The sequence below is a fragment of the Coregonus clupeaformis genome, chromosome 10, assembly GCF_020615455.1.
Source record: "Coregonus clupeaformis isolate EN_2021a chromosome 10, ASM2061545v1, whole genome shotgun sequence".
Classification (NCBI taxonomy): domain Eukaryota; kingdom Metazoa; phylum Chordata; class Actinopteri; order Salmoniformes; family Salmonidae; genus Coregonus; species Coregonus clupeaformis.
The window spans coordinates 2,424,824-2,438,401 of NC_059201.1; the positions used below are offsets into that span (position 1 = coordinate 2,424,824).

Genomic DNA, 13,578 nt, shown 5'->3' on the forward strand with positions numbered 1-13,578 from the left:
ATGGTCAGGGGGCCGGAACATAATTACAAATAATTTATAGACTTTAAATTGACTGCAAGAAGCCCGAACAGATATAACGTTTTACTAAAACATAATAATTTCAAACCTTGCTAACATTTGTATACGATCACATATATATCTCTATTATGCGTGGGAATACTTTGGAACAGATTTCCTAAATTAAAATCGCATGGAGCTGATTTGCTGGTGTTTTTGCAGTCTTTTTTGTCCAACAATTAAAAATAACAAAACAAACGTATAACTATATATATATATATATATATATATATATATATATATATATATATATATATATATATATATATATATACAGTATATGTGACTGACAAGCAACCCTAGTCGCTAGGGGTGTGGGAAGGGGTGGTTTCCAGGTGGGGGCGAGAGGTGGGTGGTTGGATGGAGACATGTTGGCTGGGTGGGGTTGCCGTGCAGTAGCAGAGAGAACAGTCTATGACTAGGGTGATGTAACCAGTCAGGATGCTCTCGATGGTGCAGCTGTATAACTTTTTGAGGATCTGAGTACCCATGCCAAATCTTTTCAGTCTCCTGAGGGGGAATAGGCTTTGTCGTGCCTTCTTCACGACTGTCTTGGTGTGTTTGGACCATGATAGTTTGTTGGTGATGTGGACACCAAGGAACTTGAAGCACTCAACCTGTTCCACTACAGCCCCGTCGATGAGAATGGGGGCGTGCTCAGTCCTCTTTTTTCTCCTGTAGTCCACAATCATCTCCTTTGTCTTGATCACGTTGAGGGAGAGGTTGTTATCCTGGCACCACACGGCCAGGTCTCTGACCTCCTCCCTATAGGCTGTCTCATCGTTGTCGGTGATCAGGCCTACCACTGTTGTGTCGTCGGCAAACTTAATTATGTTGTTGGAGTCGTGCCTGGCCATGCAGTCATGGGTGAACAGGGAGTACAGGAGGGGACTGAGCACGCACCCCTGAGGGGCCCCCGTGTTGAGGATCAGTGTGGCAGATGTGTAGTTACCTACCCTTACCACCTGGGGGCGGCCCGTCAGGAAGTCGAGGATCCAGTTGCAGAGGGAGGTGTTAAGTCCCAGGGTCCTTAGCTTAGTGATGAGCTTTGAGGGCACTATGGTGTTGAACGCTGAGCTGTAGTCAATGAATAGCATTCTCACGTAGGTGTTGTGTTACGGTCTTTACGATATCAACTCACCTCAGATGAACTCTAATCATCTCCCTTCTCCCTCTGCAGCATGGCACAGAAAGAGAAGCTCCAGTGTCTGAAGGACTTCCATAAGGACACTCTGAAGCCTTCCCCAGGGAAGAGCCCGGGCACCCGGCCCGAGGACGAGGCAGAGGGGAAACCCGTCCAGAGGGAGAAGTGGAACTCCAAACTTGACTTTATCCTGTCAGTCGCTGGTGGCTTCGTGGGTTTAGGGAACGTCTGGCGTTTCCCATACCTCTGCTATAAGAATGGCGGAGGTGAGTTTCTTACTCCTATACAGTTAATGACTAGGACATGAAGGGTGAAATGGAATGAAGCCATTCCCATTCCAACTCTGTTCTAAGAGGTTTGGGGTCAATGACCCTATTTCACTGTGACACATCAGTGTAAACAGAAGACGCAGAGTGCTGTGTTCAAGAGGCGGTTAAAGTCAGGAGATGGTGATAATACAGATCAGAACAGCTAGCGGTCTCTCTGCATGCAACCCATGGTTCCATTACAGCTGCTGTCTAGGTCTAGAACCTGACGAATGTACACTTCAAAGGCATTCCAAGGTTGACTTACTTGACTAACGAATGTCCTCCGTCTCACACTTCCTTCTAACATTACTACATTACGTCAAATTGTTTACCGGAATACTCCGATTCAGAGAGTTACTCCCTCGATGCACACATACTCCATTGATTTTTGTCCACTTTTTTTCTTCTTCTTGAATCTGACACATTTGTGGTTATATCATGTTTTCTCCTCCAGGTGCATTTCTCATCCCGTACACCATCTTCCTCTTTGGCGGAGGTCTCCCTGTGTTTTTCCTGGAGGTGGCCCTTGGACAGTACACCTCCGAGGGTGGAATCACCTGCTGGGAAAAACTTTGCCCCATCTTTACCGGTGAGTACATTTTTGATTTAAATAAACAAAATAGGTTTCTACCCTCAAGGGTCTTTCCTGGTTAAATAAATGTAAAATTAATAAAAACCTTTATTCATACAGGTAAGTCAATTAAAAACATAATATTTTTTTGCAACGATGACCTGGCAAGAGTATCTAGAAAAGCAGAGTATTCTCGGTCAAATCGGCATAGCCTACTAAGGAATAGTAAATCATTGATGGACAGGTCAATCATATTCATGCCAGCCCAGACCAGGAAAGATACCACACATTGTACTACAGTGGCTCTGCCTCGCCCACACTGACTCCAGGGTAGTCCAACCAACAACTAGCCTTATTTTGATACTGCCTGGTTGCTAGGCGCCCTGAATTGCAGATGCATCCTGTTCCCTTTAGACTCCCTCCTCTCCTAACTGCCAAATAACTGCCAACTGATATGCCCTGGCTTCATTAGACATTACACACTGTACTGAGGGTTGAGAGGGAAACTGAAAATTACTAGAAGGTACACTGCTCTTGGCTGGACTCCCTCTTGTCCAGTGTATTTGCTCATGCCACTCAGAAAATAGATTTTTGGCTGTTTTCTGATATTTTGTTATTTTACCACTGCAGATGTAGTATTTCTTACAGCATTCAATACTCCCAAAGCAAAAGCTGAATATGTTATGAGGATACACACACAAAGCATATTGATTCAATGGTTGTAAAGAGGAGAGGTGTGTCCGTGATAAAGAGAAAAATCGTTTGCATAGTTAACTTACACACAGCTCTGACACACATACTTACCCCACCAGACATGCCACCAGGGGTCTTTTCACAGTCCCCAGGTCCAGAACAAATTCAAGGAAACGTACAGTATTATACAGAGCCATGAGTGCATGGATCACACTTCCGTCTTATTTAGCGCATGTGAACAGAAAACCTGGTTTAAAAAAACAAATAAAGCAACACCTCACGGCACAACGCCTCTCCCCATGTGACCTACTTGTTGTGTGTATGTACTGACATGTATGTGTAACTGATAGATGCACACACACAAACACACTACATGTTAATGTTTTTAAATGTATCTAAATTGTAAAGTATTTTGTCTGTAATGTATTTTTTATAATGTGTCGAAACCCATTAAGACTAGTTGTCGCCATTGGCGTCGGCTAATGGGGATCCTAATAAATCAAATCAAATCAAAAACACACACACACACACAGACATGCACACAAAGCCCTTGAGACTCAGCCGTGCGGTGAACAGAGTGTGCTGAATTATAGGTTGCTATGGCAGCAGCGCAGGAAAACATCAGAGAGATGCCTAGCAATGAGGTCTGACCCAAGAAGGAGACAGGCAGGCAGACAGGCAGGCAGACAGACAAGCAGACAGGCAGACAGGCAGACAGACAAGCAGACAGACAGACAGACAAGCAGACAGGCAGACAGACAGACAGACAGACAGACAGACAGACAGACAGGCAGACAGACAGACAGACAAGCAGACAGGCAGACAGACAAGCAGACAGGCAGACAGACAGACAGGCAGACAGGCAGGCAGGCAAACAAACAGGCAGGCATTTTATAAACAGGAAAGATAGTATGCTGTGTAAGTATTAGTCTAGATGGCAGGAGGCTGACGAGCTCTATCTGTAGACATAGGCCAAATCCCAAATGGCATCCTTTTCCCTACATAGTGCAGTACGGGCCAAAAGTATTGCACTGTGTAGGGAATAGGGTGCTGTTTGAGACGCAGACAGGCACTCACCTCCAGCCAAACAAGGCCAAGCCTCACTCTAAAGCTCTCTATTTGTATAATACATTCAGATAAGATGAGACTGGATGTCAGCAAAGCAAGCTGTTAATTTTCAACCCAGGTGGCTGCCTGCCTGAATGGATTGGTGGGGGTGCCCCAGTTTTATTTTCATTAAGGAGAAGTAACAGAGGGTGACCGTGGGAGGAGAGGAGGGACAGGAGGTGAGGGGAGAGGAGGGAGGGAGGGGATGGAGGAAGGGAGGTAGAGGAGGGAGGAAAAGGAGAGGAGAGGGTGAGGAGTGGAGGGGAGGGAGGGGAGGGAGGGGAGAGGAGTGGAGGGGAGGGAGAGGAGGGGAGAGGAGAGGAGGGGAGGGGGAGGGAGAGGAGGGTGAGGAGGGGAGGGAGAGGAGGGGATTTTCACGTCCTAATTCTAAATGATTACAACAGCATTCAAAACATACACACACGTTCATTACAAAATATAGCTACATTGGGTTTCTTAATATCAAATCTCCCTTCCTAAGTGTTTTTGTACAGTGTAGTGTACATGTGTGTAATCTCGCTGATCCAGTCGCAAGCCTCAGAATATGTCATGTACTCTGATGTCTGGCAAGATTAACCTGACCCTTTCCATCCCCCCCCAAGGTATCGGCTACGCTTCGATTGTGATCGTGTCCCTCCTGAACATCTACTACATAGTGATCCTGGCCTGGGGTTTGTATTACCTGTTCCAGTGCTTCCAGCCGGAGCTGCCCTGGGCCAAGTGTAAAAACTCCTGGAACACAGACCGCTGTGTGGAGGACACCATCCGCAAGAACAAGACCCTGATGCTGGCCGCTAACATCACCAACTTCACCTCGCCCGTCACCGAGTTCTGGGAGTGAGTACAGTAGCTTTTTAAATGTATTTAACCTTTTATCTATACAGGATAGTTTCACTGAGTTCTGGGAGTGAGTACAGTAGCTTTTTAAATGTATTTAACCTTTTATCTATACAGGATAGTTTCACTGAGTTCTGGGAGTGAGTAAAGTGCTGGAATATACTTGATTTAGCTACTTTAATAATTCCTTTAGTTACTTTCCTTTAGTTCCTTTCGCAGGTCTCCCTTGTGACCTCAAAGGCACTACCTTGTTAAATAAAGGTCTCCCTTGAGACCTCAAAGGCACTACCTTGTTAAATAAAGGTCTCTCTTGAGACCTCAAAGGCACTACCTTGTTAAATAAAGGTCTCCCTTGTGACCTCAAAGGCACTACCTTGTTAAATAAAGGTCTCTCTTGAGACCTCAAAGGCACTACCTTGTTAAATAAAGGTACACATAGTGTAGCATAGGGCCTCACTGTAACATGGGGCCTTTTAGCATTCTAGTTTAGGGTTTTCATCACATCCTTTATCCCTCTCACTTTTCTTTGGCCTTCCCCCTGCTCCCCACCTCTCCCCCTGTTTCTCCTTGCCTCTCCCCTGTTTCTCCTTTCCTCTCCCCCTGTTTCTCCTTTCCTCTCCCCCTGTTTCTCCTTTCCTTTCCTCTCCCCTGTTTCTCCTTTCCTCTCCCCTGTTTCTCCTTTCCTCTCCCCCTGTTTCTCCTTTCCTCTCCCCTGTTTCTCCTTTCCTCTCCCCTGTTTCTCCTTTCCTCTCCCCCGTTTCTCCTTTCCTCTCCCCCTGTTTCTCCTTTCCTCTCCCCTGTTTCTCCTTTCCTCTCCCCTGTTTCTCCTTTCCTCTCCCCTGTTTCTCCTTTCCTCTCCCCCTGTTTCTCCTTTCCTCTCCCCCCTGTTTCTCCTTTCCTCTCCCCCTGTTTCTCCTTTCCTCTCCCCTGTTTCTCCTTTCCTCTCCCCTGTTTCTCCTTTCCTCTCCCCTGTTTCTCCTTTCCTTTCCTCTCCCCTGTTTCTCCCCACCTCTCCCCCTGTTTCTCCTTTCCTCTCCCCTGTTTCTCCTTTCCTCTCCCCCTGTTTCTCCTTTCCTCTCCCCCTGTTTCTCCTTTCCTCTCCCCCTGTTTCTCCTTTCCTCTCCCCCTGTTTCTCCTTTCCTCTCCCCTGTTTCTCCTTTCCTCTCCCCCTGTTTCTCCTTTCCTCTCCCCTGTTTCTCCTTTCCTCTCCCCTGTTTCTCCTTTCCTCTCCCCCTGTTTCTCCTTTCCTTTCCTCTCCCCTGTTTCTCCTTTCCTCTCCCCTGTTTCTCCTTTCCTCTCCCCTGTTTCTCCTTTCCTCTCCCCTGTTTCTCCTTTCCTCTCATCTGTTTCTCCCCACCTCTCCCCCTGTTTCTCCTTTCCTCTCCCCTGTTTCTCCTTTCCTCTCCCCCTGTTTCTCCTTTCCTCTCCCCCTGTTTCTCCTTTCCTCTCCTCTCCCTGTTTCTCCTTTCCTCTCCTCTCCCCTGTTTCTCCTTTCCTCTCCTCTCCCCTGTTTCTCCTTTCCTCTCCTCTCCCCTGTTTCTCCTTTCCTCTCCTCTCCCCTGTTTCTCCTTTCCTCTCCTCTCCCCTGTTTCTCCTTTCCTTTCCTCTCCCCCTGTTTCTCCTTTCCTCTCCCCCTGTTTCTCCTTTCCTCTCCTCTCCCCTGTTTCTCCTTTCCTCTCCTCTCCCCTGTTTCTCCTTTCCTTTCCTCTCCCCCTGTTTCTCCTTTCCTCTCCCCTGTTTCTCCTTTCCTTTCCTCTCCCCCTGTTTCTCCTTTCCTCTCCCCCTGTTTCTCCTTTCCTCTCCTCTCCCCTGTTTCTCCTTTCCTTTCCTCTCCCCTGTTTCTCCTTTCCTCTCCCCTGTTTCTCCTTTCCTCTCCTCTGTTTCTCCTTTCCTCTCCCCTGTTTCTCCTTTCCTCTCCTCTCCCCCTGTTTCTCCTTTCCTCTCCCCTTGTTTCTCCTTTCCTCTCCCCCTGTTTCTCCTTTCCTCTCCCCCTGTTTCTCCTTTCCTCTCCCAACGGTCATGTTTATCTGGCAGCGCTGGCAGCGTGGTCAGTGAACGAATGCTCAGGCAACACACAAACATAGGGCCAGGAACAGGTAAACCACTCTTAACTGAGCAGAGTAGAGAAGAGACTGGCTGGCTGGAGCTGAAGGACAAGCTGTAAGCTAACATTTAGATAGACGCCAGCCGGCCGGCTGCTCTGTCATGTCTCTGTGGTGTTTTCATTTGGCTTCTCTGAAACATCCACACACTTTGTGCCTTTTGTGAAGGATTCTAGTGAAGTGACCGTTATCTGAGGACTGCTGGGTAGTACATGTTTGTTTTGATAAAAAGCTGATTCTGGGCCTTGTTATAGCCGACTTGGTAAAATGCTGTCCCCTTGTTATAGCCGACTTGGTAAAATGCTGTCCCCTTGTTATAGCCGACTTAGTAAAATGCTGTCCCCTTGTTATAGCCGACTTGGTAAAATGCTGTCCCCTTGTTATAGCCGACTTGGTAAAATGCTGTCCCCTTGTTATAGCCGCCTTGGTAAAATGCTGTCCCCTTGTTATAGCCGACTTGGTAAAATGCTGTCCCCTTGTTATAGCCGACTTGGTAAAATGCTGTCCCCTTGTTATAGCCGACTTGGTAAAATGCTGTCCCCTTGTTATAGCCGACTTGGTAAAATGCTGTCCCCTTGTTATAGCCGACTTGGTAAAATGCTGTCCCCTTGTTATAGCCGACTTGGTAAAATGCTGTCCCCTTGTTATAGCGGACTTGGTAAAATGCTGTCCCCTTGTTATAGCCGACTTGGTAAAATGCTGTCCCCTTGTTATAGCCGACTTGGTAAAATGCTGTCCCCTTGTTATAGCGGACTTGGTAAAATGCTGTCCCCTTGTTATAGCTGACTTGGTAAAATGCTGTCCCCTTGTTATAGCGGACTTGGTAAAATGCTGTCCCCTTGTTATAGCCGACTTGGTAAAATGCTGTCCCCTTGTTATAGCCGACTTGGTAAAATGCTGTCCCCTTGTTATAGCCAACTTGGTAAAATGCTGTCCCCTTGTTATAGCGGACTTGGTAAAATGCTGTCCCCTTGTTATAGCCGACTTGGTAAAATGCTGTCCCCTTGTTATAGCCGACTTGGTAAAATGCTGTCCCCTTGTTATAGCGGACTTGGTAAAATGCTGTCCCCTTGTTATAGCTGACTTGGTAAAATGCTGTCCCCTTGTTATAGCGGACTTGGTAAAATTCTGGGCCCTTGTTAAAACTGGCCATGAAAATCTATGGGCCCTAATTATAGCTGACCTAAAATCTCTGGGCGTCCTACTAATCTAACATCAAACATATCTGACTGTGTGTGTCCTCTCTTCTCTCCATAGACGTAATGTCCTCAGCATCTCCAGTGGCATCGATGAGATTGGGGAGGTCAAGTGGGACCTGGCTCTGTGTCTGCTGGGGGTCTGGGTCATCTGCTTCTTCTGCATCTGGAAGGGAGTCAAATCCACCGGAAAGGTGAGCTGGGACGCCATTTCTGGACATTTCTGGTTTTATAAAAGCCATTTTTACATCAGCAGTACCCGGCCTAGACCACAAAGAGCAAACAAAGCAGAAGTGACAGCACAGCGGCAATTTGGTTGATATGCAACAACTTGCTTGGGTTAAGTTTAGGATAAGCGTTAGGGTTTTGGTGGTGATAGTTACTCTGTCAATCCTCCTGTTTGTCTCTCTATCTCTGGGCTCTGATGCTGCCTGGTTTATCGTATATCTTAAGGAGAAACACCAAGTTGTACAGGCTGCTACTATAGTGCAGGCTGTCACCATAAACCAAGAGCAGTTTCCCACAGTGCATTTACATCTCAGTATAACGAGTGTAGACAAGAGCCAGACCAGTCACAGCAACACCCCCGGGGACTGCTAGGGAGCTGGATCGATCCCAGACACCTTGTCTTATTGCCCCAATCCCATGTATTCATTGGTTTAGGCTGATTTATGTTTCCCTGTCCCTCTAAGCTGTAAGTTATCCGGTTATCTGCGGTCTTTGGTTCCTGAAAAGGGAAGCGTAGAGTCAGCCTTCACAAAACAAGAGGAGAGAGTATAACAGAGAGGATTGGATTGTGATAAAAGATGGTCTTGTGACAGCCTGATTCTGACAGTTAACTGAGAATGTCTCATTCTCGTTACACATAAGATTTAACAAAGAAATTATGTTGTTTGTGAGATCTACACTGTCGATGTGTAAATCTACTGATACATCGTCTCTCGTTTTGTCCTCTGTTTCCCTACAGGTTGTGTACGTCACCGCTACCTTCCCCTTCGTCATGCTGATCATTCTGTTGATCCGCGGTGTCACTTTGCCAGGAGCATCGGAAGGAATCAAGTTCTACCTGTACCCCGACCTGCAACGTCTCAAAGACCCCGAGGTAGAAACACATTGCCTTGCCCCGTCCCGCCTCTCCCTGTCCTGCCTTGCCCCGCCCCTCCCTGTCCTGCCTTGCCCGCCCCTCCCTGTCCTGCCTTGCCCCATCCTGCCCTGTCCTGCCTTGCCCCGCCCCTCCCTGTCCTGCCTTTCCCCATCCTGCCCCACCCTGTCCTGCCTTGCCCCATCCTGCCCCACCCTGTCCTGCCTTGCCCCGTCCTGCCCCACCCTGTCTGGGGACTTTATTAATATATCTATTCAATTAGCAGCTGTGACAGGGATTCAAACAAACCACACTAAATCCTGGCCTAAATCTTGAATTTTCTAATCCTTTGAGTTTAATATTTGATGTTATCTTTACAAAAAATATTTAAATTGCCTTAATGAATAGAAAGGGAGATAAAGGACATCCTTGTCTTATGCCCCAAGATAATGTAAATGTGGTGTAGTTGGCTGTAAAGCACATTTTCATTGTTAGTCCTTTGGCAAATGTGATTCTCCTGGAATAAGCAAAAATGTGTAGAGAAAATCTGTCAAAATACTACCCAAAATACTACCATAATAATAGCCAAAATAGTCAAAATACTACCCAATGTTTCCCAAAGCTTGCGCCTCAGCCTTCGTGTCTACTTCTCCCCTTTTATCTCCAGGTCTGGATTGATGCTGGCACTCAGATCTTCTTCTCCTATGCCATCTGTCTGGGAGCTATGACATCACTGGGGAGCTACAACAAGTACAAATACAACTGCTATAGGTGAGTGTCAGCGCCGGGGGGGGATCGGGGGGGGAGAGGTGATGGTTGTGGGGCCTAATCCAGTGGTAAAAAAAAAAATAGTTGGTAACAAAACAAGACAAAAAGTGGGGGATCTAGGTTCCTTTTGTGTTCATTAACAACCTCCATGACATATGTGTGATATAGGGACTGTTTGCTGCTGGGAGGCCTCAACAGCGGTACCAGTTTTGTGTCTGGCTTCGCAATATTTTCCGTCCTGGGCTTCATGGCACAAGAGCAAGGGGTGGACATTGCCGATGTGGCAGAGTCAGGTACGAGGTGGTCAAAGTGGCAGTGATGGTGGGCACTGCTACTTAAAATAAACAAACAACAAATAAACAAACAAATAAACAACAACAGTTGCTGGTTCTATCCAACAGAAATAATACAAAATCTAAAAGATTAAATGTAAAGAAAGAAGTGGATTTATTTTTCGTTAAAGACGGCATCGAAATATGGAAGTTTCAGCAATCAAACACTCATTGACAGAAATAAAATACCAAGTTACAGCGTTCAGTGCTTCTGTATGACGTGGATTTCACAGAGTTGGATCTGGTTGGATTCGTCAAGCAATCGAGTGAAATGCTGGTGGAAAAAATTGTTTTACTGTTAAATTGGATATTGTCCAGAACGCTAGGGAGCGAAGAGTCAAGCCATTCCTGAGAGATCCATCATGACCTTTTCTTCTCACGATTACCAGTAGATTTAAGTGTCCTGCTCCAGCCTGTTCCAACAGATATTTACTGTATGAGAGTCAGTAATCAAAGGACATCTTGTGCCAAGTTAACACCAAAAAAACTAAAGAAGTCTGACTCTTAGGTACTTAATTATGTATTTAAGTAAGGTCTAGCATACTTATCCATCTTTTACAATGTTATTTTCAGTTCAGTGGTTGCTGCCCATGGTGGATTCTATACGTTCTGTTTTCTCATTGTAAAAATATTGTATTGGGACAATAATAATAAGCATGATCTATCTACGCTATTACTTTGAAAACGTAATTATTCTTCTCCTGTGGATTTACAAGAGACATGCATCAGTGTTGATGATGTTTTTAGTTTTTTTCTTCTGTAATTAAGAAAAAAAACACCCCTAATTTCTCCGGAAATACATTATGATATGGGTCTTTTGTTTTTAATACGCTGCAATCCTGTATTGTTGACCCCCTCTGGCCATGTTTAGTCAGCCTGGACAGTCTCTTCTGGCCTTGAACACACTCTACCCCAGTGCAGGAGGCTGTACAGGGCGTTCCTGCCTGAATACAGAGATGCAGTGAATGTATGTAGGAAAATAAATATTTTCTTCATATGGATGAAACTAATCTAGTTGATTAGTTGACTGATCTAGAGCAATGCTACTGTAAGTAGTTTAATAGAAGTAGTCCAAGGAGTTTCGACAGGAGAGTATTGGTACACAGTACTGTAGATGGTTTGTGGTACCATATTGAAGCTGACACCTTGTGCTGTAAGGACTGACATAAGGTGTATAGGACACTGGGGAAGAGACAAGTTGGTCTTAAACCTGAATAAGTTTTATTTTAGGGAGATGCAGAGTAGATTCAGATTTGCACCAACGCTGAGGGTGATACATATGTTCTGCAGGCGACGCTGTTACCCGCTAGACCAGCCTCAAGCACGAGAGAGGCTTTTATTTCGTCATTATTATTACTGAAGTATCAAAGCCAGCTCAGGCAGTCTGCTAGCTAGTCATGTCGTGTTTGGTTGGATGCCAGTTAAACCAACTTTATGCTATGTGTTTGCTGTACTTCCTGTTTTGTTTTTTAACTTCTGTTGTAACAGGTTATCCCAACGTTATAACGCCACGTTATCGAGACGTTGCTATAGTTACAATCGAGAAGAGGCGACGTATGTTGCCTCTGATCCTGCCATTGTTATTATATACTATATATTCTACTATATACTATACTAGTTATGTTATATACTAGCCTATATATTCTGCTATATACTATACTAGTTATGTTATATACTAGCCTATATAATCTGCTATATACTATACTAGGTATGTTATATACTAGCCTATATATTCTACTATATATTATACTAGTCATGTTATATACTAGCCTATATATTCTGCTATATACTATACTAGTCATGTTATACACTAGCCTATATATTCTGCTATATACTATACTAGTTATGTTATATACTAGCCTATATATTCTGCTATATACTATACTAGTTATGTTATACACTAGCCTATATATTCTGCTATATACTATACTAGTTATGTTATACACTAGCCTATATATTCTACTAGTGTAGTGTAATTATTATATTGATATAGCTGTTGATATTGGATGAACACCGTAATGCTATTGTAAGGCTACGTTGACCTTCTTTGATAGTTCTTGTCATAACATGAATCCCTAGTCTTGCCAGGAGCCATAAGTTAAAAGAGCATTAACAATGCATTACACTCACATGGCCTTAAGTTTATGATCGTTGAGGATAAGATGAGACAAGACAAGACAGATTTACACCTTGAGGATTTTTTTTATTTCTTAACATTCGAGTTTGGTCTGTGCTATACTTGGGCGCACCACGGTGGCATCAGACCAGATCAAACGATAGAACCCTGGTTTCTAATTGTGTTTTCTCCACTTCCCCATCCCCCTCTCTCTTCTTGTTCCTCTCTAGGTCCTGGCTTGGCCTTCATTGCCTATCCTAAAGCTGTGTCTATGATGCCGCTGCCCACCTTCTGGGCTATCCTCTTCTTCATCATGCTTCTGCTACTGGGTCTCGACAGTCAGGTCAGTAGTCTGCTCACTATGAATCAAGGATCTGAATCTGAGTCTGAATCAGTCAGGTCAGTACTATACTCATTATGAATCAAGAATCTGAATCTGAGTCTGAATCAGTCAGGTCAGTACTATACTCATTATGAATCAAGAATCAGAATCTGAATCTGAATCAGTCAGGTCAGCACTATAATCATTATGAATCAAGAATCAGAATCTGAGTCTGAATCAGTCAGGTCAGTACTATACTCATTATGAATCAAGAATCAGAATCTGAGTCTGAATCAGTCAGGTCAGTACTATATTCATTATGAATCAAGAATCAGAATCTGAATCTGAATCAGTCAGGTCAGTACTATATTCATTATGAATCAAGAATCTGAATCTGAGTCTGAATCAGTCAGGTCAGTACTATACTCATTATGAGTCAAGGATCTGAATCTGAGTCTGAATCTGAGTCTGAGTCTGAGTCTGATTCTGATTCTGAATCTAAGTCTGAATCGGAATCTGAGACAGACAGGTCAGGTCAGGTCGTTATGACAACAGTAGTAAGCAAGTTTATTTAGACCAGTCATATGAACACTGAAATGATGAAACAAGTTTATTTAGACCAGTCATATGAACACTGAAATGATGAAACAAGTTTATTTAGACCAGTCATATGAACACTGAAATGATGAAACAAGTTTATTTAGACCAGTCATATGAACACTGAAATGATGAAACAAGTTTATTTAGACCAGTCATATGAACACTGAAATGATGAAACAAGTTTATTTAGACCAGTCATATGAACACTGAAATTATGAAACAAGTGTATTTAGACCAGTCATATGAACACTGAGATAATGAAACTTAATACACTTGATGGACTTGTAAGTTGTAAGTTTCATGATGAGACAGTAAGTCAGTTTATTGATCATATGAGTCATATG

The 13,578-nt window shown here is 44.4% G+C and overlaps 1 protein-coding gene across 1 annotated transcript in view; it reads left to right on the forward strand.

Annotated features, from left to right (window-relative positions):
* The window catches only part of LOC121574721 (sodium- and chloride-dependent taurine transporter), a 49,524-nt gene that overhangs the window by 19,679 nt on the left and 16,267 nt on the right, over window positions 1-13,578 (forward strand). The window contains exons 2-9 of the mRNA XM_041887269.2: window positions 1,238-1,467; window positions 1,964-2,098; window positions 4,483-4,717; window positions 8,077-8,209; window positions 8,983-9,117; window positions 9,764-9,867; window positions 10,033-10,157; window positions 12,543-12,655. Of these exons, the coding sequence (XP_041743203.1) occupies window positions 1,239-1,467; window positions 1,964-2,098; window positions 4,483-4,717; window positions 8,077-8,209; window positions 8,983-9,117; window positions 9,764-9,867; window positions 10,033-10,157; window positions 12,543-12,655 (1,209 nt within the window). The 5' untranslated portion in view covers window position 1,238. The remainder of the gene's footprint in view (window positions 1-1,237; window positions 1,468-1,963; window positions 2,099-4,482; window positions 4,718-8,076; window positions 8,210-8,982; window positions 9,118-9,763; window positions 9,868-10,032; window positions 10,158-12,542; window positions 12,656-13,578) is intronic.